The sequence below is a fragment of the Alternaria triticimaculans genome, assembly GCF_023758025.1.
Source record: "Alternaria triticimaculans strain BMP 0046 chromosome Unknown scaffold_18, whole genome shotgun sequence".
Taxonomy (NCBI): Eukaryota; Fungi; Ascomycota; class Dothideomycetes; order Pleosporales; family Pleosporaceae; genus Alternaria; species Alternaria triticimaculans.
The window spans coordinates 370,530-397,802 of NW_026055975.1; the positions used below are offsets into that span (position 1 = coordinate 370,530).

Consider the following 27,273-nt stretch of genomic DNA (forward strand, 5'->3'; position numbering starts at 1 on the left):
TCTCCATTCCTGTCCACGGGCGCGGGACGGAACGGTGTTAGTGACATTTCTGCAAGAAAAGCAAGTACTGGGCAGAGACGATAACCTATCACCAGGACTAGGGAAACAAGAAGCAATGAAACATGATAAGTAAGTCATATCATAGCTCATTCGGCGCATGCAATAGCTCATACTACAAAATCTCCACCACACACCCCCTCCTGTCAGAACCCCCCTAGTAAACATACCTAAAGTTAGGGTTCTCCTTATCCGTCAAATCATCAAAACCATGCGCATTGCTAATATCCTTTCCAAACTCCCTATCCTTCTTCTTATTCCTGAGCGTGAGGTTGAACCTCAAAAACGCAATGACAACCAGCAGCGCGCTGTAGCACCCAAGATGGATAGCCAGGGACTTGAGATAGCGTGGGTCGCCATCGAAAAACACCTTGGGTCCAATCGCATTGCCCGCGCACCACGCGAAGAAGTTCATGGTGATGCAGACGGATTTCTTGGTCTGCCCGCCGACGTTGCGGGTAAGCATGGACATGCCGAGACCCTGGGCGGCCCAGAAGGTGAAGACGATCCAGTAGGAGATGAGCAGACCGGCTTTGGTAGCGTTGTTTGTGTTTTTGACGGTCATGATGATGATTGTGCCGACGAAGGCGGGGATCATGAAGACGGCCATGGTGAGCAAGTTTTGCTTTGTTTTCTTGACCATCCAGGCGGAACCCATTAGTGTGGCGATGATGACGACACCGAGGACCATGGCGAGGAGCTGGACTTGGAGAGTGTCGAAACCGAGGTCTTTGATGATGATGTTGTAGAAGGCGCCGAGGCCTGACGTGGGTAAAGTGGTGAAGATCTGAATGCCCATGTAGCAGTAGGTTTGGGGGTCGAGGAGGGCTTCTTTGAATTGGTAGGCGCGGAACTTTTTGTTTTGGAGACCGGTTTGGTTGGAGCGTACGCGCTCAACCATGAGCTTCTTGTCTTCCTCTGACCAGCATTTGGCGCGCATGGGGCTGTCGGGGAGGCGGAAGATGACCCACAATCCCCAGATGAAGGAGAAGCAACCGTATGTGATGAATATAGCTTGCCAGGATCGGATAGAAGCGTTACCGGGGTTCGCAGAGAAGCTAGGATGTCTGATGTTGGTGAAAGCGTATGCGAGGAGACCGCCGACAATTTGTTGCATGCCGTCTGGAGGTAAAGATTAGTTCGTGTTGTAAGTCTTTGATCTCGTATAACTTACTCATCATGTACCAGTACGTAACGATCTGAGCCTGCTCCTCACGCTTGTACCAGAGAGAAGTCATGATGAGGAAAGCGGGCTGGCAGACAGCCTCGAAGATACCAAGGAGTGTTCGGCAAACGACGAGCGCAGGGAAGCTGAAGCAGGCTGCATGGCAGGCAAGTACGGTACTCCATGCAAGAATGTTGAATCCGAGGTATTTGGCTACTGGTACTCGTTGGAGAATCCAGTTGGTTGGGTATTCGACGACCAGTACAGCGAGGTAGATACAGGTGGTGAGCCACCCAAACTGTCATGAGTCAGTGCATGATACTAGTGCCCACAGACTTTGCAACTCACAGTCTCTTTGGAAAGAAGTGCGGGAATATCCTCACGGATACCCATGATGGAGGTAGCGGACATAGTGCCCTTGTCGAGCGACTGCAGGAAGTACGTGATAACCATAATAGGCAGTACCCTACGGTCAATCATCTTCTTTAACCGGGCGTTCTCCTCTTCCGAGATGAAAACCTCAGAAGCGTTTGCGTATTTGGCAACCTCCTTGTCGATACGGTTGTAGTCGGCATGGTCGCCCTTCTCGTCTCCTCCTTCGGAGAACACGCGCTCGACCTGGCTAATGTCCTGCTTATCGTCCGAATGGCGAACAGCCTCGGGTGTGTTGTGCACGCCATCGGCACTGGCTCTGGTGGTAGCCATCTTGAAAAGGACTTCCGAGAGCTTGACAGCGGAAGAAAGAATGAGGTTTGCAAAGAAGAAACCCCAGGACTCGGGAGTGAGCTGGCCAGGATGGAGGAGCGGTCGAGTTGATATTTCTACCCGATTTTAGATTGTTCCGTCCAAGCGTTCCCCGGCCTCAAGCTACCCCAGGCTGGCAGGCCACTCCGCAAATCCTGGGATCCAAGAACCTGCACGTTCAACGTCTAGCCGGTATTGACTATTGGTGATCATCTCCTTGTTTCCGCACCCCAGTTCGAGGTAGGATTCTGGAAAGGCGTGCTGCGAGCGCGACCCTGTCGGCGCCAACGCTGCATCTTGAGTCGCTAGCCTCTGGGGTTCGCCAACCCCGCCACCATGCCGTCCATACAGATAGTGGAGTGCTTGGGAATGCGGAGTAGGATCAAGCAGTGTGGAGAGTGCCACCACTTGGCGGGGGTCCGTTTGTGGTAAAACATCGGCGTAGATGCTGCCGAAAGGCCACCCGCGTCACTCGTGAAGGCATGTGATGGGTCAAGCTCGCGCGAGTGTCATGCGAAGCTTCGTTGCTGGGCCCAAGGCGGCTGGTGGAAGATTTCGTCCGCCTGCAGCGAGTGGGCGGCGGCTGGCTTTCCCAGGATGAGTCGTGTCAGGCAGCCAAGCTCCTTCACGGCGGTCGCACTTCCCTCCACGGTGTCTTCCGGCCCTCCAAGAGGTAAGCGATTGGTGACCTTCACGCCGGTATTGTCAGTTTAGTGATCAGCGAATCTCGGTGCAATGCAATGCGAGCGCGGCAGAAACCCTGGAGTGGGATGTCAGCAGCAGGCGTCCGTGGTCTCGGTGTTGATGTTTGACACGAGAAAAGAGCCGCGCCTTCCAGGAACCCATCTGCTGGAGCGACTCCACGTGTGCCCAGTGCCCAGTCGGGGTAGAGATGGACGAGTCGGTGCAACAGGCCACGAAATCTGGCAGTGACATGCAGCATCGATGCAATCTACGCGGTTGAGGACCCTGAGCGTTCCCCAGTTTTTGCTCCCCGCTCTGTTCCTGGGTTGAGCTCTACCGACGCGTGTGACCGATGGCCTGTATCTAATACCCACTTGCTAGACTACGCGTGTGATGACATCTGTTCTCTTGCTGTCTTCTTCTAATACTTGCGTTACATTCCCCAATTGCTTGCATCGCTGTAATCTTCAGTCAATTGCAAACACCCAATAAAACATCCGCTGCAACCGCGACGTAACCCATCGAACGCGCCCACGATGTCCACACTCACAGTCCACGGCCTCACAAAAGGCCAAATAGACGAGAAGATCCTCCTCCTAACCCACAACCTAATCAACATCAACGACACAACCGGCGAGTTCCTGCTAAAACTCGACGATGGCCGCATCATCGACACCAAAGGCTGGGACGGCTGGGAGTGGACACACGGCATCGGTCTCTACGGCCTATGGCACTACTACACGCTGACGGGCAGCACGGCGACAATGGACATCATGCAAGGCTGGTTCGACAAGCAGCTCAGCAAAGGCACAACCAAGAACATCAACACCATGAGCCCCTTCCTCACACTAGCATACCTATACGAAGAAACCGGAAACAAGACCTTCGTCCCTTGGCTAGACACATGGGCAGAATGGGTCATGCACGGTCTGCCCCGCACCAAATTCGGCGGCTTCCAACACGAGACATACAACTCGTTCAACAAAGACGAACTCTGGGACGACACCCTCATGATGAGCGCGCTGCCCCTCGCCAAAATCGGTCTTGTGCTCAACCGACCGGAATACGTCGAGGAGGCAAAGCGCCAATTCATCCTCCACTGCCAGTACCTCTGCGACACATCCACAGGCCTCTTCTTCCATGGCTGGAAGTGGGAAGACAAGGGCGGCTTGGAAGTCGGACATAACTTTGCGCGAGCACGGTGGGCGCGTGGAAACTCGTGGTTGACGATTGCGATTCCGGATTTCATTGAGCTGCTTGATCTTAAGGAGACGGATCCGCTGCGCCAGTTCCTCATTGGTATTCTCGAGTCGCAATGCCAGGCGCTGTTGAAACTGCAGGGCGAGAACGGCATGTGGCGCACTCTGCTCGATATCCCGGTCTCGGAAGGGAGCTACGAGGAGGCGTCTGCTACGGCGGGTTTCGCATATGGTATGCTCAAGGCGTGTCGGAAGAGGTATATTAGTGGGGATGTGTATCTGCAGAGCGCGGTTAAGGCGATCAAGGCTGTCATGGGCAAGATTAGTGCGGAGGGTGAGCTGACAGAGACGAGTTTTGGAACGGGTATGGGCCATGATTTGCAGCATTATAAGGATATCAAGATTACGAGTATGCCGTATGGGCAGGCTATGGCTATTATGGCGCTGGGAGAGTTTATGAGGACATTTATCTAGGGATGATGTATAGATGGGAGTATTGAATGAGAAACGAAAAGAAGAATACCGTGCTATTACTTGAGCCAAAAATACAGACATTCGAGGTAGACAGAAGCACACACGCATTTCCACGGAATAATTACACAAATGGATTTGAACTTTCAATTGAAGACTAACAAGGCGTCTTGCTGTATCCCGTACCCATCTCAACGCTAATCCCAAACAAAAAAGCGGTGATTTTCCCATCCATCCCATTACACCCAAACGCCAAACCGTGCAATAGCCACTCGCATCCCCATCTCTCGTCGCTCACTCACTCCTGATTCGCAACCTGAATCGGCATAACATTCCCGGAATCAACAATAATCTGCGTATCGAGCCTCTTCCCCGTATCCCCATACTCCAACCTCTTCCACGTCACAATCCTTGCCTGATTCGTATCAATCTCAAACACCCTCAACCTCCTGTGAAAGTGATTATAACCCCCGTAGCCACCAAAGCCACTACCACCCGCATAGCACATCCACAGCTCTGGGTCACCGGTCTCGGGTTCTTTGGAGAGGGCGCAGTAGTCGTTTACGTGGTCGTGGCCGCAGGAGACGGCTTTGATGTCGTATTCGACGAGGGCGTCTTTGAAGTGCGTGTTGAAAGCAGGTGCGGTGATGGGCTCGGTCCAGTTGCCCACGCGGTCGTTGTCTGGGTTGCCGTATTCGGGGAGGGGGATGTGGATGAAGGCCATGTTGAGGTGCTTGTGCGTGTAGTGACTGTGTGCTTCTTTTAGGCCGCCGGCGGTGGCTTTGAACCAGTCGATTTGGTTGGGCTTGAGCCAGTCGTAGCCCCGGTAGTGGGTTTCGTCTGGCGAGTAGGCGTGCGTGTCGAGGAACCAGAGGGTTAGGGCGGAGTGCTTGCTGCTGTGGGCTTGGATCTCGACGAAGTAGTTTCCTACGCCGTCGATTGTGTTGGGACCGGGTTCGCTGACGGAGTAGGGGAGCGAGTCGTAGAGGTCCATTTGTGCGTGGCGGGAGAGGGTGCCTTCGTCGTCGTGGTTGCCGAAGATGGCTGCGTATGGTATCTTGCGCTCTGCGAGGGGTTCGACTATCTTGAACATGGCCTGTGAGATAGTTAGCTTTGTGTCGCGTAAAAGATGGGGGGTGCCCTACGCTCTGCACATCAGGTGCTGTATCGCCGTTGACTTGATCGCCAGACAGAACTACAAAGTCTGGCTTTTCATCGTCTAGCACCCTCTCGACAAACTCTATGGTCCTGGGGTCGGCGTCACAGTGTCCGCCATTGTGGCCTGGCGGCTCTGCGTCTCTGCAGTGGCCGAGACCAGTGCTGAGATGCAGGTCGGATATCTGCATAATCTTGAATTTGCCATCCTTTCTGATCTTGGGTACCGGCTTCTCGAGCTTGGCTGCTGGGCCTCTTCGTATGCTCAGGCGGGGATCTGTGCTTGCTTTGCCCGTCTCAAGATGTAGGGCTCCGTTCTTGACCAGCTCCCAGCCAGGCCGTGGCTCTACTGCGTCGGCGCCGAACAGGATGTCTACGGCCGTCACTGCCTTCTTGTCGTCGCTCGCGTGACGCTTCAGCGAGCGCTTGATCCAGAGGCCAGCTGGGCGCGACTCCCACTTCTCCGACGCCTGGGCCTTCTCTCCCACGGAGGGATCAAGCTTGCCTGTGCGAACATCGATGATGACCTTGTCCTCTGTCTTGAGCTCCTCCTCCCGCTTGCGCTTGATGTGGACGTATCCTTTGGTGACCCAGCCGGAGCCGAGGTACAGGTCCTTCTCTATGCGATGCCACTTCTTCTGGTCGAGCATGCACTTGGAGAGGGGATTGATGGTCGAACATGTCTGTACGGTGATATCGGTGATAACGAGGCCATCGTGGTGCAGTGGCATGTGACTGTGGACAGATTGGGGGAGGACGCGGTAGCGGTTATCGAGGAAGAATATGGTTAGGGAGACGACGATGGTGAGGGCTATGAGCTGGATGCCCGTCCGTACCTGGGATTGTTAGTACTGGCGGAAGAAGGGTTATGCTGTGCGTACTATGCGGCGCGTCATGGTGGAGGCTCCCGAAGGTGTGAGTAGTGGCGCATAGAGCCAGCGTCGGGTTTAGGATATGTGTCTTTCGCAGCAACGCGATATCATCTCCATGACATGGGCTCGTTTGCTGAGGGTGTGAAGTCAAGCGTGTTGGGCGAGGCGCATGCGTTGGAAGTGTGCAGGTGCTCCATGTTGTTCTTGGCCGAACCCTGGAGTCTCGGATCGTCAATGGCGATGCAGGGATTGGAATCACCGCTGTGACGTTATGCATTGTGCAGTGCAGTAGAGTTGATATATTGATATGCGACGTAGCAGAGGCAGGAGCTATGTTAAAAGGCTCAGTTATCTATGTAAGATCTACTACATTCCTACGCCTGCAGAGCATACTCGGTGCCCTCCTGCGGTCGCGGCTCGCTTGGTGCGGAGAAGGCGTCACCTCCGCATCTGACATCTTTCTTCTTACAAAGCCATGCGATCGTCCTCTCTCAACCAGCTACGCCGTGCTGCACTCCAACCGCGTGCGCGACACTTTAACAGTAGTTCCTGCCTCCATCGCGCTTTCCAAGGCAAGACCTCCGCTTCCACCACCCCGACCCCGCTCACAGGCGCATAGAAGGCGATGTTGTGCTCCTGCGCGAGAGCAAAGAGACGCAGGATGGGCGTCTCGTGAAACTGCAGGCGGCCAAGACCCTCGGCACACACCGAGGCGTCGTCAAGCATGCAGATGTTATTGGAAAGGAGCCACGGCAAATTGTCCGTTCCCACAAAGGCGACACCTTTCGCGTCTACGAGCCTACGTTGGCTGAATATGTCAGATTGACACCGCGCCTTGTTACTCCAGTGCGTATCCCATGCCACGACGAGACATGAGACTCATGCTGACATACTCAGATCTACCCTTCAGATACCAACCTCATAGTGTCTCTACTCGACATCCATGTAGATACTCCATCCGCGACCCCCAGCACCGAACCACCTCTTGAGATCCTCGAAGCCGGTACAGGCCATGGAGCGCTGACGCTGCATCTCTCTCGCGCTGTACATGCCGGCAACCCTCCAGTTCCAAGAACGCCGACCTATGTCACTACCCAAGAAGAACCCGAAGACGCAGTATACCTCGGCGAGTCCATATCGGACCTACAGGAATCAGCATTATCCTCATGGAAGCAGAACCGTCGCGCTATAATACATACCCTGGATATATCCAGTAAGCACTCAGTACATGCGAAGAAGATAGTCGAAGGCTTCCGCCATGGCATGTACGCGGGCAACGTCGACTTCCACGTAGGAGACGTGTCTGAGTGGATCGCCAAACAGAGAGCGTCGAGAAAGACCGAGGAGCCATTCCTGACACACGTGTTCCTGGATCTTCCCAATGCGACAAGCCACCTCGCCAATGTCGCTCCTGCGTTGCACGTCAATGGCATGCTCGCCGTCTTCAACCCCAGCATCACCCAGATCGCCGAATGTGTCGAAGCTATTCGGGAACATAAGATGCCCTACCTCCTTGACCAGGTCATTGAGCTAGGAGCAGGTACAATTCGCGAGTGGGATGTTCGCGCAGTCAGACCGAGAGCGCCTATGAAGAAGGCTCAGCCAGAGCAACCTTCCGAGCCTTCGAGTGATGAAAGCGCAGACTCGGCATCAGGCCAAGAAGGACGCGATAACGAGCTAAAAGAAGATCTGAGCAAACAGGAGGAGAAATGGGTAATGGTGTGCCGACCAAAAGCTGGCCAAATGGTTGTCGGAGGTGGCTTCCTGGGTCTATGGAGGCGTATGGAGAAGCCAGAGAAGAAGGAACCAGCGGAGAGGTCTGACAATGAACCATTAACTGAGTAGCTATAAGAGGCCCAGAATCAACACCGTCTCACCGTCCCCTGAGGCGGTCTGATGTTCGGTTCCTGCACATCCACCTTCTATCGCGTCCGCCCACCTACACTCTGACGTCAACACTGAACTTCCACCACGTTCCAGTGAAAGTGAAAGTGAAAACCAGCCCAATGCAAACGCGCAAACGCACTAACCAAAATCTCTGCATCGCAGCCTAAAGTTACATCTCTTCCTCGCGCTCCTCCATCCTCGCACCACCTCACACCAGCCGAACCTCTTCTGCTGCCCTCTGCTGTGATCCACTGCCCACAATCCTAACACACATCACCAGTACATGCCCAGCCGTCGTCGCACCCGCAGCGGCCTCACCCAAAACAAACTCAAGCAGTACATCAAGAAATCGCTACCCTACACCCGCAAACTCCGCTCCTCAACACCAATGGAGTACGACCCCGATACCCAGCGCATCCGCGCCCGCCTCGACGCCTACGCTACACCGCAGGAGATTGCCGAGGAGGCGTACCGTGTCTGCCGCAAGAACGCGGAGTTGAGGAAAGAGGTTTGTTTGACACTGTCTGGAATGGAATGGATGGGAATATGTTTTACTGACTACATGTCTTCGTTTGTAGTTGGAGAGCGTCAAGAAGAGTGTTGTGGTACCTACACACCTCCCCGTTCCGTCCGTAGGCACATCTACCACGCCATCGTCGTCCTCAAACACCACCACCGCCGACGCTATCACCACCACCGCCGGTACCGTCTCCGCCCCGCCCGACCCCACCACCGAGACCAAGGCCACCATCAAAGCCCTCAAGAACCGCGTCGCGGTCATGGAAGATGCCCTGAGCGAGATGAGACGGGAAGCACCCAAGATGCGCGAGTCCATGGCGTGGATGTGGGAGATCATTGGTGATAACCGCGTTCACGTCCCGAGGGACTTGAGAGATATGTATCATGGCAGTATGACTGTTGATGCTGTGGATTGGATGGGGGGGAAGAAGGGGGGTGGCGGCCGGAAGGAGAGGGGATGGAAGGAGGGGGGTGGGGAGAAGAAGAAGGAGAGTGGTGAGAAGAAGGAGGGTGGGGAGAAGAAGGGTGAGGGTGGCCTGAGGGCCGACAATGTCGTCGTGGGTCGCAAGCGCAAGGGCGCGAGTCCGCTTGCGGACTACAGCAAGAGGGCGAGGGTCGAGAGCGAGGAGGATGGGGAGCTGGACGGCTAAGTTGGGGGTTGGGGTGTGTGAGCGGAAGGCTCATGTGTATGCCTGGGGACGACATAGACGAGGGACAGTGTGAGAAGACACTGTCATAATTGTATGTAGTCCTGAAAGACCCATCTAATGAACACCAGAAGACACAAAACATCAACGTAGCCAAAAAGTGATATCATGACAATTCTTTTATTTCTATAGGACATGCATCGCTAATTATTCAATAGCCATCCACCATAACACATGCACGAATGCGAAATAAACCAACTCAATTCAAGGATGATACAAGGAATATTATCGCAATCAGCTACATCGTTCGTCTCATCCAATTCTCATTCACAGACCCCATTCTACGAAACGTGAACAAACTGTCCCATGGCGGGAACACCATCAACGACAACGTAGATGACGTAAGGACCGGCAGGGGCAACAGCCTTGTTGGGAGGCATGGTGACGGTCAAGCTCTGGGCGGTGGCGCCAGCCTTGAAGCCGGTGTTGTCGAGGAAAATCATGCGGTGACCCATGTGGACAGAGTGGGTAACGAATCCACCGTAGTAGAGCGAGATCTTGACGTTCTTAGCGTTGGCAGGAGCGTTGAACTTGATGTTGAACTGCTGCTGGACCTTGAGCTCCTTCTGGGAGATCTGGACGGCGGAGGGACGGGTGGGGTTGCCCTGGAGGTAAGGGGGAGTGTAGATCTCGTTGCGGAACTCGGTGACGAAGGGGTTCTTGGCGTCGGGCTTGAGGATGGGCTGCTCAACGGGGTTGGAGCCGGAGATCAGAAGAGTACCGTCGAGGAGGAGGAGAGCGACAGAGTGGTAGAGACGGGCGATGGTGGAAGCAGGGCCAGTGGTGAAGCGCTTGCCCTTGGGCTGGTTGGGGTCGTACAGGAGGACCTCGAGAGCAGGGTCCTGAGCAACACCGAAACCTTGAGCACCCTCTTGAGCACCGTTGACCCAGACGACGGTACCGTCGGGGAGGAGAGTTCCCTCAACCATACCACGGCCCTCGGGCATGGAGTCCATCTCCCACTCTGGGTCGGCATCGAGAGGCCTGATGCGGCCGCAGGATGGGTCAGCAGGGGCAGTGATGTCTTGGTAAGGGCCACCACCGCAGATGACGATGTCGGGGTTGTAGTCGTTGGCAGATGAGAGAGGGAGCATGACGGATCCACCAGTGTTGGGGTAGGTACGGTAGGAACCGGGGAGGTCGGGCAGCATGCGGACGACGCTTCCGGTCTCGACCTTGAAGATCTCGGCAGACTTGGAGACTTGGACGAACAGGTTACCGTCCTTCATCAGGTGCATGAAGGGGTACATGTAGTAGGGCTGGTTCTTGCTGAGAATCTCCATGTTCTTGCTCACTCCGCGAGGAGAACCGTCGGCGTTGAGCATCTCGTAGGTGGGGTTGTTGTTCTCGGGCTTTGAGGGGTCAAGGCCGTTCTTGGATCCAGATGCGACAAAGATGGAGTCGTCAGGCATGATCTGAACGGAAGCGTACCAACGGGGAGTGTCGAGCTGAGGACCGGGCTCGTTCCAGGCTTGTCCATCGAGCGAAGCATCAGAGGAAGAGCGCTTGAGGAGACGGATACCCCTGAAACCATCGCCGACAGTGGGGTCAATGAAATCGAGAGGAGCGTTACCACCGAGAGAAGCGAAGCGGCCGTCAGCAAGGAAGATACCACCGGAGCAGAAAGCGTTGGTCTTGTAGGCCAAGGGGGTGAGCTTGTCAGTGACCGGGTCCCACTCGGAAGAGTAGGCGTACTGGCCGTTGCCGAGCTTCAATTCAGTGTAGTTCTCGACCTTGTCAAGGAAAACAACCTTGCCGTTGGGCATGAGACCAGCGTGCATAGCAGGGACACCGGAGCGGCCCTTGAGCTGAATGCTACCGGGCTTAGCGGCGCGAGGGGCAGGGCTGGCAGCAGGAGCAGGAACGGAGGGAGCGCGAAGGCAGGGACCGTTCTGGCAACCCTCACCGCAGTGAGAGGTGGTGTTACCACAGTAGCCGTACATGGAGCAGCAGCTTCCCTGGGCCCAGTTACCGCAGACAGTGTTACCGAACTTGGCACCGCAGCTGCCATCAGTAGTGGCGACGCCGGTGGGCTTGGAAGCGGGAGCAGTCGAGGGCTTACCAAGAACTGGCTCGCCGGAGGTGGTGGTAGAGGGAGGACGGCTGCTGACAGGGGCTGGGTTGCCCTTGGCGGGTTGAGTAGCAGTGGCGCCCTTGCATCCGTTCTGGCATCCGTTGGCAGCGAGACAGTGACCGTCGGTGGAACCGCAGTATCCGTAAGACGAGCAGCAGCCGCCGTAAGCACCGTTGGCATCGCATGTAGCGCCACCAAAGTCCTTTCCGCACCTGCCGTCGTCCCTGGGCTTAGCAGCACCTGAAGTGGTAGCCTTGCTAGGCTGGGGAGCGGGCGTGGAGGCACCGTTGTCACAGCCAGACAGGCAGCCCTGTGTGCAGTGAGCGGCGGTACTTCCACACCAGCCGTACTGCGAGCAGCATGTGCCCTTGTAGACAGTGCTGTTGGGGTCGCAGAGGAGGTTGCCGTTAGCAGGGCCGCACTTTCCGTCCTGAGAGTACTTGGCAGCCTGTCTCTTGGCGGGAACAACGCGAAGAGATGAGCGCGATGAGCGCGAGACGAGCTTGGAGTACTCGCTCTTCAGGTCAGGTACGCAGCAGTCGGTTTCGTCGCAGTGCTGGCCAGTCAGGCAGAGGGTGTTAGGGTCTAGGTGGTCGCATGTGGGGTTGACCCAGAGGAAGTTGATGTTTGCGCTGGCCAGGCCGGCGAGGACGCCGAGGCCGAAGAGAGAAGCCTTCATTATGAGGGTTCACCTAGGCAGGGTGTTAGAAACGAGTGTGGTAGAAAGAGTGTGTAAGCCGACAGATGTGGCCGGGTAGTCATCCGCGATGTCGTTGTAGAATGAGGATAGCAGGGGTATAAGTAGGTGATGAATAGCATTGATGATCCAGGGGCGGCGGCACAACGGTTATGAAGTTTGGTTTTTGGCGGGCGGGTAGGACGTCGTCGCATGGCGAGGTTGGTGTAGCGAAAAAGAAGGCTAACACCAGCATGCAGAACAACGTATTTTGGGAAGCGGCTGCGGAGCCCCGCGCGGTAGCGAAAACACAAGGAAAGTACGTACCTAGCGAAAACAAATTAAGTATTACTAGAGGTTTGCTGTATGGGGTCAAGGCAGCTGGAAACGAGTGACAGCGGCCGAGAGGTGGTAAAGAATGAAGTGCTGAAGGCAGGTACTTGAGATGCGCCTACAGCGATGGAGGTGAGGAGGATAGCAGCGGGCGCGCCCAGATTCAAGTACCTACGACGATGCCGCGTATACGAAGGACGTTCAGCCATGCTAGTCATCGCGTCGGCCTTTTGCGACTGGAAAAGGAAAATTCAGGCACACATTGGACGCATCGACCAATAACGGTATTGCTCAGGACAGCCCTAAGGGGCACGAGCGGCAATCTCCACCCTAGCGCAGCCAATGCGAGCACTGTGCGGTAAGATCATCGCGGGGATTGGCCTCGTCGAGCTTCTATTTCTGGGCGCAGGGATTGGTTCGCATTACACGATGAGAGGGGAGCACGGCAAGCGGCATGCGCTGGGCCTGATCCGATGATGTGGTGGGGATGGTGATGCTGAACGTCCACATGTGCCCTCGTAAAAGGTGGAACGCAACAGCGGCGCTATTGATAAGGCACGCAGAACTCAGGGCCTAACCCGCCAACGCAGGATCGTCCTGACAACGTTGTCGCGCTGTCACCAAGCAGACGGAAGAACTCAAGCCTTCGCTAGAGCCAGATAAGCTTCAGGCGCTGGCCAGCTGGCGTCGAAGAGATTGCGCCCACGGCTCGCCTGGCAGCCATCTGGCCCGATGCGGTAACAAGCGACCCCACAGATCCGCCCGATCCGGCTAGTCTGACAGAACAACCTGCGTCAGGGGTAAGGTGCGACCAACACACTGGCAACACCAAGACACGCACCTGCGTGTTGCGTCAAAGGTCAAAGAAAACCCTGCGCCCAGCAGCGCTCAAGCAGTCAACAAACAACAATTTCACGCTGCTGACGCCGCCCTCAGAGACACCGCTTCCATAGTTTCCGGCGGGCCTTCTCAGACCCTGGCCGCTCCCGTATTCCCACACACACCGGCCATCCTTCTAGCCCACAAGGTGGGCCATCACTATCACCAGTGCCGCGTTCTCCGGACCCGACACGAAGCGACAAGCTTTGGTGACATCCGCGCGGTCGGTTACAAGCAACGACAGGCAACGATGATGCAAGACGATCAAGTCCATCTCTGGCCCGTCCGCGTATCGATTAATGAGCAGTTCGTAAGGAAATTACCTCGTGGCAGATCACGAGAGACGCTCACGCCACCATGCCAATTCTATCGCATCCATCATGCTTCAGGCGTCGCGCCTTTTGCTGACTGCCAATGCCGGAACAACACCGACGTATTGAGATTTGACCGACCGCCTTAACTTTCACCAAGGCGTGCAGCCACCCCGCGCCAACCACCTCGTCCAGCACCGCCACTACCTCCATGCTCGTCGCCCACCCCTCTTTTTACAAATTCCCGATTGTGTGCCGACACCCGACTTGACTTCTGACATGTTTGCGCTCAGCGATTTCTTTTGTTCGTGATCTGTAACAGCTCATCAAAACATACTGCAGGGCTAAGTCGGGCAGTTGTACCGATTTAGAACGTCTCAAACAGCTTCATGCTTCCTTGTCTTCACGCTTCGAGCTTTCGTGGCACCGCGCCATTATTCCCGCAAGCCCTGTGGTGTTTGTCGGTAGTTCAGGTACCTTTCTACCCGCGGCAGCATCGGTTGAAGTAGCCAGCAGCCCGTCGTTGATGGGCCCCAAACTATTGAAAGGCTTGCTGCTAGTCTTGAGCTTGCATGAGCTTGCCAACACCACCGCAACTTCTGTCTCGTCGAAATCTCGGACCTCATCGTTTCCGACTCGTATCGATTGTGGTCAATGACGTCGTCTCATTTGAAAAGGAGTAACTATGTGCAGTAATGTTGGGCCAAGTGATCGGATGCCGGCGTGGTAATTCAACCCAAAACCCAACGGTCAGCATCACGTGGTCCTCGCATTCTCCTACTGCTAATGTCATGGTCATGACCAGGGGGTGCAGAACCGAAGACGATTTTGGTAACTGTTAATTGTTAGTCACATTCGGCCCGCCCGAGACCTTCAACGTTCACTCTACACGCTCGTGTGAAGCTACACAATCTCAGTCGACTTGCTCGCAACTTCCAACTCTCGCCTGTCACTGAATGAGTTGACAACAACTTTGCATCACTTCCTTACTCCCGCTGTCAACTTATCAAACCATATGGAGATTGAAGTGTGATCAAACTCTAACTTCGACGTGTCGCACGCGGCCAAGAACGACATTTCAACCTCGAAACTCTACAGCGCGGATTTATCCGTCTTCACACGCCAGGAGATGAAGAAAACAGAAGCATGCAGCTGGCCCTTCCATCAAAACATGTAATTTGTCGTCGAAAGCACACCCTACAGTGGGCTCAGTCAAAAGTCCTAGAAGCCAAGGTCAAGGCGGTATATCCGAAACAACTGACATCTTCGCCCTGCTAACTGGCAGCTGACATGTGCACCGACAAGCTCAAAGCGATTGTAGGTGCGTCCGCCACTGTGCGACGAATTGCTAGACGTGGCCAACGCCTATCGTGCCTCCACACCGCCACTTGTGATGCGCGAGCGCATACCACGATCTCGAAGTTGCGATATCGCAGCCTGTCCAGCTATCTACCGTCTTGCGCAAAACAATCACTTAGCTCAGCACCAACTTACCACTAACACCCAAAAACCGCGCACACTCTTAACCACATACACAGCACCCAGGTCTCAAACCTAGACAGTGCACGCACGCACAAACAACCCCAAACCTCAGAAGCCCAGACCGCCCATCCGCCCCCTTCGTGTAACGTTCGCCTACAACCGCTCAGCCCCGCAACACGTTACACAACGGTGCGTCTAATTCAGTATGGTGACCTCACCGATGCTTTGCAGCACAAAGCGTAGCCACGACATCCGCATTTCACATACCACCAGCTTGATCAGATGTCCACGGCCTCGGTCGAGGCGGGCGATTGTGCGACGTTGATACATGGGTTTTACATTGCGGGGGAGGGTGATAGGTGGTGTTAGGGAGTTGGTAGAAGGGGGTTGATCATGATGGTGATGGGTAGTGTGGATGAGGTTGTAGAAGGGCCATGATGATGTCTTAAGCTGTCATGAGCAGCTCATCGCAATCCACTCCACCGTCTAGTTCAACCCACTGCCAAATATCCCCCACTCACCTTCCACCATACGACCAGACCTCTAAACCCCCCACCCCACCTCAACACATCCGCCTCGTCAGTCGTACCCAGCCCACATCACCGCCTCCCACAGCATCCTCGCTTACCCCTACCACCCTACGCGGGCTTTTCGGCCAACGACCCTGCGAAAGACTAGCCATGGGGTCACCGCTCGCCTACCCGCATTTCTCACCTCTTACCGGGTGGATTGCGCGGGAGCGCGCAGCGAAGTGTACGCGACTTCGGTAGCAGGGAGGGAGATAGGAAGGTAGGTATGTAGGTAAGTATGCGGATGCGGGTGCGGGAATGTGCAGGAGGGCGTTTAGCGGTGGAGGGTGTGTGTGTTGGCTTCGAGTATGGGGTTGGGAATGTTGGGATGGGTTTGTTGGGATGAATAGGCCGGATTCCAAGATTGGCTTGTAATGGTAACTGCGCGCTGTCGTGGAGAAGTAGGAATGTATCGCTGAGTGAGATCGCGAAAGCGATGACAATGCAAGTGACAACGAATGAATATGAACTTCTTCTGAATAATATATTATACGTTATGAGTTAAGATAGCTTAATCGCCTATGTAGTCGTAAAACATGTATACCATAGAATCCAATACCTGAACACCAGTCCAACATTTTGCGTGGTATCATCCTTATAAATATATCGCCCATCATAAACACCTTGCTCAAACCAAAACGCAAGGAAAGCAGTAACCGTGTTAAAAAAACTTACCCATCAGTATCGCTCTTCCCACAAGTAATCGCCCTGATAAACCCACTCGGTTTCTTCTTCGCAAGCTTCTGTTCCGCGTCCCGCCGCCTTGCCCTCGCATTCTCCGCAGCTTCAATCCTAGCGCGCTCCAAACCTTGATCTTCTTTACTGATGTTCATACTCTTCTTTGCCTTCTTGGGTGTCTCTCTCAGACACAGACTGGGCCTCGTGGCGTCGTTGTCGCTCTCAGTGCTGTCCATACTGCCTTTGCCTTCTCTGGGCCCACTGCCTCGACCCTTGGTTTTGCGCCGGCCCATCCAGCTCGCGAGACCCGCTCTATCCGCGTCGTCGTTGTCGCTGTCCCAGTCGTCCCAGGCGCTGGTTGTGTTGTCCAGTTTCGTTGTTAGTGTGGTTTGGATGGGGCAGAGGGTACTGTATTCTGATAGGGCTACACTGTCGGTGCGCGCGTGAGGGTAGGCGGGCTTTGGCAGTGTTGCCGCGTTTGCTAGACTGGATCGTCGCGTGGAAGAGCGAGAATGCGTTGCCCATGGCGGTGGTGATGTAGGGGTTATGGGTGGTGAGTTCATTGTAGACCGGGGTAAAGGTGCTTGTTGCGCGATTTGTAAACGGAGGAATGGCTCGTTGGGGTCTGTGAGAGATGTCTTTCTTCTGTTTCGTATGGGGTCATTGGAGAAAGCTTCCAGTTCGGGGGGTGGCTGGAGTGTGGACAGCCGGAATGAGGGGTCTGCAAGGTGCGCTGGTAGTGGACAGTACGACGTTCGTCGCGATGATGTTGTTGATGTTCGGATGTTGACATCTTCCCCATATGAGTTCTTGCGCAGTTTAATGAGGTCAGTAGAGGCGAAGTTCCGAGAGGCTGGACTGATAGGCGGAGTGGTTTCGCCGCTGGAAGATGGCAAGATGATGGTTCTTGTACAGCTTTCGCAAACTCCAGAGACATAGGTGATGGGAAGTGTGCAGGACTTGCAGGTAGCCAACGTAGTCGAGACCGTGGTCGTATGGCCACGTCTTCTGAAGTCGAAGCTCGGTATTGTCGGTGAAACGTCGTTTGGTCTATGCCTCTTGTCCTTGATTGGAATCACTATGCGGTGGGGCTGTGGTGGCTGCATAGTCCTCTCTCTCGTTCTGGCCGTCTCCACAGCTTGCCTCTCATACCTATCCCACATCTCCGCAGTCGTCGCTGGATTTCCTGGTGGTGGTCGGGGATCCATGAAAGGTGATGGGTTTCTTGCTAGGGCTGGAGAGTTCTGGGGCGCGAATCTGACCACGGTCGATGTAGCCATATAGCGGCTATGTTTCAGTGTTGGAAATGGTGAGGAGTGATAGCGTGAGGAAAGGGAGGTGTTGGGCCTATGATGCGAAGAAACTTTGGTGAGAGTCTGGGTCCGTAGACGATATATACTGGTGCGAGTCCAGGGTACCGGGGCCAAGCGGAGAGACAGGGTGGTTATCAGGTTATAAGTCTAATCCAAACAAGTCACCATGCTTTGGCGGTGGCGGGGATACACTCCGATAGAGAGACTTTGGTGTAGGCTAGGATCAAGCGTCACGTTGCGCCGCATCCGCGGATTCGACAGCGCTGTACTCTATTGATCTTCGGTCGATGAACGTGCAGTAGCAGTAAGATCTCCGCGTCTCTTTGGCTGTTTAGCGGGAATGCGATATGTGCTTGGTCCAATAGGCGCCACGCCGTGCAACGCAAGGCGTCACCGTGGACCCGATGGGCAGGGTTCATGGGCGAAAAGCAAAGGTGCAAGGAAGCACTGTCTTGTCAGCATGCGATGGCGTCTGTCGAGAAACGCTCTAAAACGCTGCAAATATGCCTGCGCATGCGGTATGCTTTGCAGCGCGCGTTGATGGCTCTGCTGATCCTCTTGACGGACGCCATGGGGAATCGGAACAAATGCAGTACATTCACCCAATTCAGCTAGCAAAGAAGTCGTGTCACTCGGACTCATTTGTGCGGTCGTAGACATGGCCGTGGGGTATTGTATTGGATCTCGTTCTTGTCGTACGGCGTCATTGAAACGTAACTCCATGTTCATTCTGAGACCCTTCATTGTTCGAGGGAAGAAGAAAAGACCGCGCATGATTCGTGTCGCAATCTGAAGAGGACGATATGACGAAGATACATTTACAGCTTCATGACGACTGGGCGCGCAATCCGAGACGTTGTGGCGTAAGGAAAAACGAGCTGTCGCGTCAGATAAAGCCATAGATGCGAACGTCAGCGTCATCAGAGAAGGAAACCTTTCACACTGAAATCGATCACTCGCCATACGATCCATCTCAACTGCCCCTCCGTGTCATGTTCTGCGATGTGTCCAACGTTGCATTCGGGAAGCATAGCTCGGCTTCCATCCGTATCGTCGAGCGTCTGAGCACTGGCCGCGCGACCACCACCTTAGCAACGTGATTTGATAACGTGAGCGGTAGAAGCCGAGTCAATCCACTGGGGTGTGCTAGTCGGGATACTTGGGTGGAGAGTGAAGTTGTGGTTCCAAGGTCGAGTCCCCCGCGGCCTTCACGCTGGTAGGCTTGGCGCGACGATTAGCGAGACGGGACGGGATGGCGCCGCAACAACAAAGATGCACGGCTTCTTGAGCGTCACTAAAGTGATCGATAAGTCTCCGACATGACGCAAGCCTCCTCTCGTCGCGTGGTGGAGATGCCTTGGCTCAGACCTCGGGGAATCTCCACCCGCGGTAGGTAACATGGAGAATGTTTGACTCGTTCCAAGGTCGTCTCATGAGGGACAGGCGCAGCGATTGAGGGCGCTCACAGGTTGACAAAGCAAAGAGATGAGCGCATGGCGACGCAATCTCACGAAGTCGTGATTACCACCGATCGTGTGTACGACAAGGACTGGCACGGCTGCCAAAGTTGGTTGTTGACACCATAATCGATATTCACATTGCCATCGACTGATCCACGCAACGGGATCGTGGCAGTCGGCAGTCGAAGCACGAATATACACTACTGCCTTTCACTCCGGCATCTCCCATGGCACTTGAACGTTTCTTTTGTAGAGAAGGGCCTTCAGAATCGAGTCTGGCCGTCGATCATGGTGGGCACGGGATCTCGACCGGCCCCGCATGTCCCGGGACTGCATGAACGTCCAGCATGTCAGCACCAGACAGACCCCATACCCATATTAGCCATCTCCATTCAGCCAACCAAACAAGCAAGCATGGAGACACGACCGCATGTGTATATCAACAAATCTGGCGCCTGCTGCGCGTGAGAACCTTGGAAAGTTTCCTGGTTGACTAGTCTGCACCTGTAATCTTGCCTTGCACGGAACTCCGTAAGCCCTACATAGCATGCGTCCGACCACATGTCAACAATGTTTACCTTCCGCTGGGTGCTCCCCATGTCGCCCATGAAAGACAAGACTAAAAGCGATAGCGACGCACCTGCTTGGTCCTGGTTCTGAGTGGCAGTTTCCTACCCGAAGTAAAGGATCCCAAGGTCGAGATTACTGCTGGTTCCAAGGCTCTTGACATCATGATGGGCTTCCATTTCACCAGCCTGAGGGCTTTGGATCGCACTGACGGTACGGTGGTGTTGCAACAAGGTATGGTGATGCTCGTCTTTGTCCGTTTGAATGCGGAGCTAATTCGGCGCCTGCAGCTGGGTATGGTGAAAGTTCACCAGTAGACATCGTCCTCTTCCCACAACCCTCGCCAACCGACCCGAACGACCCTCTCCGCTGGCCACGATGGAAGAAACATGTCGCATTCGCTTCGGTGTGCGCCTTTACTTTCCTGACAAACTATTCCATCGCAGGCTTAGCGCCAGCGTTCCATATTCTCTCGCTCGAGTTTGATAAGCCGATGGACGAGACTGCGCATCTACTTTTATACCCCGTCTTGGTCTTGGGCGTGTTCAATTTCTTCTGGGTACCAATGGCCAACCATTTCGGGAAACGACCGGTATTCGTGTTCGCCAGTGCCTTGCTGTGCGCATGCTGCGTCTGGGGCGCCATGGCGAATTCATTCAAGAGCCTTTTGTGGAGTAACATTGTCGCCGCGTTCGCAGGGTCTTCTACAGAAGCTCTGGGTGCTGCAATAGTCAACGTGAGTAATCCTGTACTACTTGCTCATATCCAAACCCAATCAAAGGGCAACGGGCTGAGCGATCTTGACCGACGAGCTGACTGAGTTTTCCCAGGACCTGTTCTTCTTGCATGAACGAGGCAGCAAGATGGGTATATATATGTGAGTACATATCCTCTCCCTATGGGCTCTTTTCGGTACGCTGACCGTGCGCCAGGAACGCGATAGCAGGTGGTAATACGGTGGGACCATTGGTCTGCGGCTTCATTGCGACCAACCTCAGCTGGCGATGGCACAAGTGGATTGCTGCAATTCTGACCGCACTCAACTTCCTCACGATACTGCTCTTAGTCCCTGAGACTCGATACACGCGTGAGCATGTCAAGGGCGCTGGTGTGGCCATCTGCCCTTCGAACGATAAGATTGTCATGGCAGACGAGAAACATCTCCGGCCAAAGTCGAGCAATCGTATCTTGCACCAGGAGGTGAAGAACACATGGAGGCAGGAGCTGAGCCTATGGAGTGGTGTCTCGGAGACGAGTTTGGTGAAGCTGTTTCTACGGTATGTAACAGTCCAGCTGGGTGGGAACTTGATACTAACGTCTAGCAGACCGTGGCCGATGATTGTGTACCCCGCGGTTATATACGCGTTTCTCTGCTACTCCATATCCCTGGTCATTACTATCGCGGTCAACATTCTCAATCCGTTCGTGCTGCAAGCACCTCCGTACAATTGGAGCCCACAGATCAACGGCCTGATCAATATCCCAGGCCTCTTGGGCAATGTCATCGGGGCTTGGGCAGGGGGTAAGTCACAATCGAGCACCACGCGGCCAGGAAACGTGCTGACTGAATGCAGGTGACCTCGTGGACATGTGGTGTAGGTGGCGAACAAGGAAAATGCTCGGAATCTACGAGCCGGAAACCCGACTATACCTGGTGTGCATTCCGTTGGTGATCACAACAGCAGGCTGCCTTGTGTTCGGCTATGGTGTTCAAAACGACCTGTCGTGGGTTTCGCTCTTTTTCGGGTACGGCATGATCTCGATTGCGCTCACAGCCATGCCAACGATCACTATAGCGTATGTGAGCGACTGCGCATTCCCAGTCAACTCGGACGTACTGCTGCTTGTGAACGGGCTGAAGAACATCGTGGCATTTGGCTTCCTCTTCGGTGTAATCCCTTGGGCTGAAGAGGCGGGTTTTGTCCGAGCTTTCGGTACCCTGGCTGGGGTCTTCGCTGGCATAGTCGGCATCGGTGCTGTCTTGTTGGTTATTTGGGGCGCCAGCATACGCCACACTTCGGCACAGTGGAGGGTCATCCTAGAGTGAGCAATGCGGTAAAACCAATGTAATGTGTAGATTGAAAGCCTGATGAACACGTGTAAGATGCCGTGCGATCCAATGACCCGTATCGGAACACATGCCGTGGAAGGCAAAGTACAAACAACGCTTGCTCATCATGTCTGGGATTGCTATGCAGGAGTCTTGTCTATGAGCTTGGTGTGCATCTTCTCAATCTCGGGGATGATAAGAGATTCGATTTCCAGAGAAGGCTCGCCCTGCGGTACCCCTTTCTCTGTTGTAAGTGATTCGCCTGCTTGGACGTCGTTCTTGGTCAAGGGATCGGCCAACCCGACAAGTGATGGCATTCCTGACAAGCTCTTCGTTCTACGGCTGGTGGGTACGCGTATCCATTTTTCGTCATCGAAGACGGACACGAACACGACTTCCCATTTCCGAGTGGCTAGTAGATTTCCGATTACAAGATGGTGCGAGTACTTGTTCAGGGCGTATTTGGCTTTGGTAACCAGCAAGGCAGGGTCAGTCTCCAGCTTGAAGCTCACAATCATCGCATCGGGCGCCCAGCCATCCACCAGCTGCTTGAGGAACTTAGGTACCGGCTCGAGATCGATGATCAGACTCTTTCCTTCAGTGCGCGCAGCCGGTGGCTTCACGTCGCCCCCACGGGCGCCATCTGGGCCCTGGTGGAACTCTTCGTTGGACTGTATCTTGTGTTCGACCATGCGGTCTTGGGGTACGAAGAAGTCAGACACGGCGGCGGCCAAGTAGAACATGGCTTTCGGCCCAAGTGGACGCATGAGTTGCGCAACCTCGCGCAGATTCCACAGGTACTCGGTGATGGTCACGTAGGACAGGATCAATAGCTTGTTCTCTCGCTTGACCTCCGTGTACTGGCGCAACACGCGCAACATCTGGTCCTGGTGTTGTTCATCCACCACTACCTGTCCATTTTCCTCCTTCATGTAGTCCAGGAATGAGCGCGTGTTGTGCGAATAGTGTCGCGAGAAAGGCAACAGCGAAAACTGTCGGTGCAGAAAGATGACGGCATAGCCGTTTTGGAGGAAGTACTCGGCACTGGTGGCTCCTCGAGTACCGGCCGAGAAGTTGTCGATATAGCGGACTGTCTGCTGCTCTAGAGGCACTGTGGTGCCACCTGAAGTGACAAGCACTACGCGACGGCCCTCGTCGGCATGACGCGTGATGAACTCGCGCGCAAGGGTCGTGTTCGTTTTGAGATCTTTTGGCGGGGGCTCATTGGCAAAATAGTGGCTTTCAGCCTGTTGTGCGCTCGTATCCGTCATGGTGTCATGATGGGGGTGTTCGGTCGTGTCGAAGGAGCTGAGCGAAGTACCGGCATGGCGGGGTAGCTCCGAGCTCACCTGGAGGGGCATGCTGAGTAAGACAGGCAGCAGATAACGTCATAGGAGCTTTCTGTTAGATGCTCCAATTAACATTATCGTAAATGTTTCCTTGCTCTGCATCGTTGTTTAGATGCGTTCAGCCGCCGTCCCATGGTACTGCGATGACCTAGAGGCGGACTAGAGACGACGAGTCAACCGCACCTTCCGCATTTCATACGACTCACACACAAGGAGATGCTCTTGAATGAGAAGTATCGCAACTGCGAGGACTTATGTCATTGAATCTGAGGAAAGCGCCCGTTCCCTTAACGAAGCGTCCTGCAGCTGTTTAGTGCTCGCAATTCACCCAGCTCGGTACGTACCTGGGTGCAAGCTCATACCAATCACACCGTTTCCGGGTGTCCATCACTTTCGCACAGCAGATTCAAATCTATGACGAACATAGATCGCGAAGACTTGTACGTTGCCCAAAACCTGCCCAGGCAGTGACCGATACGAGATGAGAAGCCTCGGTTCAAGATTCCTGAAAGTGACCAGAATTCGTTTCGAGGCGGAACATATAAAAGAGCATCCGGATGCAACTCCGAAAAGGTGGACTCATTTCACCTAGTAACCTAACCAGAGTTGGACATTTCGGCTACAGAACATGCGAGATTTTGAGTTCCCGTGCGACATTTACCATCTCCCGGAGTATACTCCTACCGTACGCTACTGTCGTTCGTCGACACCTTAATCTGGGGCAAATGCTCGGGCAAATGTTCATCACTTTGACCACAACAGCCGTGGGGGCTGGAAGAGCATTGTAGGTGATCGAAGGGTGTGTTGATCCGGTTAATCTCGTGCATTCTAGTGGCGTGCATGTACGCCCAGGAATATAACAGTCAATGGATCCATCCACCAGAACCCAAGTCGCATTATTGAAGGGGCGTATCTGTAACGTTTTGATGAATTCAACGAATCAGACCTCGTCCCTCCAAAGCCAAATAGGGATGAGTTGCGTCAGGTACAGCTGGACCGAGTTCAGCATGCGTCACTTACGAAGTCTTCAAACTTCAGTCTAGACAGCTCAGCTCAGGAGCTAGTATACAGGGCGTTTAGGCGCTCCGCAGCCGAAGTGATGACATTGCATATTCACGCCGACGCAAGTGATTGAAGGTACCAGCGCAGTGGTCAGTTTAAACTCAATGACTGCGACCTTGAAAAATGGACACTGATGACCAGAGCGTGCACCGGCAAGGCAGTATCCGTCCTTCCTAAAGTTACACTCCTTGGGCGCGACGAAACAAGTGGAGTGTTGGCTGGAAATGGATAAAGGTGATGCGACTGGAAACATGTGATGATATTAGCTTTGAGGCGAAATGAGCTGCGGTCCGTAAAGTACTGTAAGGGCACAGCCGCAACTGACGTGGCATATCGCCACAAGTAGTGAACAGTCCAGAACAGGTCGATCATCCAGTTCATGATATGAAGCCTTGCTGCAAATGACTCAAACCTCATCAAATCGATAGGACAAACTGGTCCGAAGAAGGGCATGGGCAAGGACTGGCTAAGATAGCTCCAGAGACAATTGCGATACGAGCTATGAAAGTATGAAGTGACAGCATGGTGTCTTCAGGCTGAAGGAGACTGATTTCTGTTGTAAAGCGGAGTCTGGTCCGTCACAGCCATGCGCGACTCAAATTGATAGTCGTGATCGGTTACAGATGCTTGGTTAGATGACGGCATGCGCGAGGGACGGAAATCCTGGGTGCAGCTGCTTGGACAGAGGCACAGAATGAAAGAGTGTGTCTTTGACTCAGACTGCGGTCTGGTCCTTCGGGCAGGTCATTGAGATGGTACTTTGGTATGCGGTATGATTGCGATAGCTTTGATGTTGTTCCCTGGAGTGTCTGGTGCGTCGTTGAGGCGGTAGTATCTCCTTGACGTTGGCCAGTCATCCGAGAAACTGTAGCGACTGATAATGACTCTCTGCTGTTGGTGCCATCATCATGGAGATGGAGGTAGCAGGTGAAGTTGGTTGCAGAAGACGCGACGGAAATCGCGCTATCACGTGCGATCTGCCACTAGCGCATTTAGGTAAGCAAACAGCGCGTTTACGAAGTGAGAGCGCCAACTTTCCGGTAACGACTTCCCCCCGTCGCGCCTCCAACTCCCCATTACCGTTGTCGTCTTGCTTCATAAGTATTATAATATTCTGACGCGACCGCAAACATGTAATAAATTGAAGTCCGCGACAGACCTGACAGGCGAAGCTAACACAGCGCAGGGAGGCGTTCAACGACATTTACCTCAACCTTTCGCGGAAGCCTGGCGCGACTCGATTCTCCGACTCTGGCTTTGGCTGGAAGCCCGCAAACGGCGAAACCTACACTTGCGACCAGTCACAGATCCAACAAGCGCAGTGGAGCCGAGCATCACGCGGATACGAAGTCAAGATTCTCTCGCGCAACGACGGCGTGATACAACTCGATGGCTTCAAGCAGGAGGATTTCGACCGTGTCTCCAAAGTCTTCAAGACTTGGTACGGCATCGGGCTGGACAACCGGGAGCATGCGCTGCGTGGCTGGAACTGGGGAAAGGCCGACTTTGGGAAGGCTGAACTCACCTTCAACGTAGCCAACCGCCCCGCCTTCGAAGTCCCCTACACCGAAGTGTCCAACACGAACTTGGCAGGCAAGAACGAAGTCGCCGTCGACTTCTCGTTGCCTGCTGATGGCGACGCTGGCGCAAACGGAAATCTGGGAGGCGCAAGGTTCAGAGGCAAGAAGTCGGCAGGCGCCCGCGACCAGCTTGTCGAGATGCGCTTCTACATACCCGGTACCGCGTCGAAGAAGGAGAAGACAGAGGACGGCGAGGACGCTTCTGGGGCCGAGGACGTTGAGGAGACCAACGCCGCCAACCTGTTCTACGAGACGCTGATGGAGAAGGCCGAGATTGGAGAGGTCGCCGGTGACACATTCGCCACTTTCTTGGACATTCTACATCTCACTCCCAGGTATGACGCTCGTATCTGCAGTTTCGGAGCAAGTACTAACCCATTGGCAGAGGTCGATTCGATATCGACATGTACGAGAGCTCCTTCCGGTTACGCGGTAAAACATACGACTACAAGATCCAGTTCGACTCGGTCAAGAAGTTCATGGTTTTGCCAAAACCCGACGACATGCACACTTTGATCACCGTCGGTCTCGATCCTCCACTTCGCCAGGGACAAACGCGTTACCCGTTCCTTGTGATGCAGTTCAAGCGCGACGAGGAAGTTAATCTCGACCTCAACATGAAGGGGGACCTCTTGGAGGACAAGTACAAGGACAAGCTTCAGTCGCACTACGAAGCCCCGATTGCTACAGTTGTGGCAGATATCTTCAGGGGACTCAGTGGGAAGCGCATCACCAGGCCGTCTCGCGACTTCATCAGCCACCACGAGCAGTCGGGTGTCAAGTGTTCCATCAAGGCCAACGAGGGTCATCTGTTCTGCCTCGACAAGGCCTTCATGTTCATCCCTAAGCCTGCGACATACATCAGCATGGACAACATTGCCTCTGTGACCATGTCGCGTGTTGGTGGAGCCATGGCCGCCAGCCGCACATTTGACATCACTTTCAGCATGAAGAACGGCATGGCTGAACATCAGTTTTCAAACATCAATCGGTGAGTTTACCCCCACAACCCGAAAAGCCGAGCTAACACCACGTAGTGAGGAGCAACAACCACTCGAGAACTTCTTCCGTGCAAAGGGCATCAAGACTAAGAACGAGATGGCGGACGACGTGAGTATCAATGTCCCTTTTGCTTGAGACGTGCTGACATAACGATATAGTCCGGAGCCATTCTGGCAGCTGCTCTCCAAGACGAGGACCTCGCGTCCAGTGACGATGGAGCTCCAGCGAACCGCGGTAGCGCCGACGAAGATGACGAAAGTGTCGACGAGGACTTCCAGGCCGATTCGGAGTCGGAGGTTGGCGAGGAATTTGACTCCGACCATCAGAGCAGCGGGTCCGACAGCGATGCTGAAATGGAAGATGCGGAGAGTGACGCCGGCGAGGCGGTACCAGAACGTCCCAAGAAGAAGCAGAAGGTGTCGCAATAG

The 27,273-nt window shown here is 54.4% G+C and overlaps 9 protein-coding genes across 9 annotated transcripts; 5 read left to right on the forward strand and 4 right to left on the reverse strand.

The window, feature by feature from the left end:
* Nucleotides 1-214: 214 nt before the first annotated feature.
* J4E78_009090 (uncharacterized protein) lies at nt 215-1,927 on the reverse strand (the record flags this gene model as incomplete). Its single annotated transcript, XM_049369684.1, has 3 exons — nt 215-1,179; nt 1,232-1,520; nt 1,571-1,927. The coding sequence occupies 3 exons, from the start codon at nt 1,925-1,927 to the stop codon at nt 215-217; spliced, it is 1,611 nt and encodes a 536-aa protein (XP_049218645.1).
* Nucleotides 1,928-3,186: 1,259 nt separating this feature from the next.
* Nucleotides 3,187-4,323, forward strand: J4E78_009091 (uncharacterized protein; the record flags this gene model as incomplete). The annotated part of the gene is made up of 1 exon (XM_049369685.1): nt 3,187-4,323. One exon carries the CDS (start codon nt 3,187-3,189, stop codon nt 4,321-4,323), a length of 1,137 nt encoding a protein of 378 aa, XP_049218646.1.
* A 295-nt stretch (nt 4,324-4,618) lies between these two features.
* Nucleotides 4,619-6,371, reverse strand: J4E78_009092 (uncharacterized protein; the record flags this gene model as incomplete). The annotated part of the gene is made up of 3 exons (XM_049369686.1): nt 4,619-5,416; nt 5,466-6,311; nt 6,357-6,371. The coding sequence occupies 3 exons, from the start codon at nt 6,369-6,371 to the stop codon at nt 4,619-4,621; spliced, it is 1,659 nt and encodes a 552-aa protein (XP_049218647.1).
* A 451-nt stretch (nt 6,372-6,822) lies between these two features.
* Nucleotides 6,823-8,192, forward strand: J4E78_009093 (uncharacterized protein; the record flags this gene model as incomplete). The annotated part of the gene is made up of 3 exons (XM_049369687.1): nt 6,823-6,889; nt 6,967-7,193; nt 7,245-8,192. The coding sequence occupies 3 exons, from the start codon at nt 6,823-6,825 to the stop codon at nt 8,190-8,192; spliced, it is 1,242 nt and encodes a 413-aa protein (XP_049218648.1).
* A 325-nt stretch (nt 8,193-8,517) lies between these two features.
* On the forward strand, nt 8,518-9,403 carry J4E78_009094 (uncharacterized protein; the record flags this gene model as incomplete). Its single annotated transcript, XM_049369688.1, has 2 exons — nt 8,518-8,742; nt 8,813-9,403. The coding sequence occupies 2 exons, from the start codon at nt 8,518-8,520 to the stop codon at nt 9,401-9,403; spliced, it is 816 nt and encodes a 271-aa protein (XP_049218649.1).
* A 338-nt stretch (nt 9,404-9,741) lies between these two features.
* Nucleotides 9,742-12,213, reverse strand: J4E78_009095 (uncharacterized protein; the record flags this gene model as incomplete). Its single annotated transcript, XM_049369689.1, has 1 exon — nt 9,742-12,213. One exon carries the CDS (start codon nt 12,211-12,213, stop codon nt 9,742-9,744), a length of 2,472 nt encoding a protein of 823 aa, XP_049218650.1.
* Nucleotides 12,214-19,805: 7,592 nt separating this feature from the next.
* J4E78_009096 (uncharacterized protein) lies at nt 19,806-21,849 on the forward strand (the record flags this gene model as incomplete). The annotated part of the gene is made up of 7 exons (XM_049369690.1): nt 19,806-19,823; nt 19,868-20,036; nt 20,093-20,538; nt 20,633-20,679; nt 20,735-21,079; nt 21,128-21,324; nt 21,377-21,849. The coding sequence occupies 7 exons, from the start codon at nt 19,806-19,808 to the stop codon at nt 21,847-21,849; spliced, it is 1,695 nt and encodes a 564-aa protein (XP_049218651.1).
* Nucleotides 21,850-21,992: 143 nt separating this feature from the next.
* Nucleotides 21,993-23,123, reverse strand: J4E78_009097 (uncharacterized protein; the record flags this gene model as incomplete). The annotated part of the gene is made up of 1 exon (XM_049369691.1): nt 21,993-23,123. One exon carries the CDS (start codon nt 23,121-23,123, stop codon nt 21,993-21,995), a length of 1,131 nt encoding a protein of 376 aa, XP_049218652.1.
* A 2,054-nt stretch (nt 23,124-25,177) lies between these two features.
* On the forward strand, nt 25,178-27,273 carry POB3 (FACT complex subunit; the record flags this gene model as incomplete). The annotated part of the gene is made up of 5 exons (XM_049369692.1): nt 25,178-25,183; nt 25,445-26,178; nt 26,229-26,834; nt 26,881-26,953; nt 27,004-27,273. 5 exons carry the CDS (start codon nt 25,178-25,180, stop codon nt 27,271-27,273), a joined length of 1,689 nt encoding a protein of 562 aa, XP_049218653.1.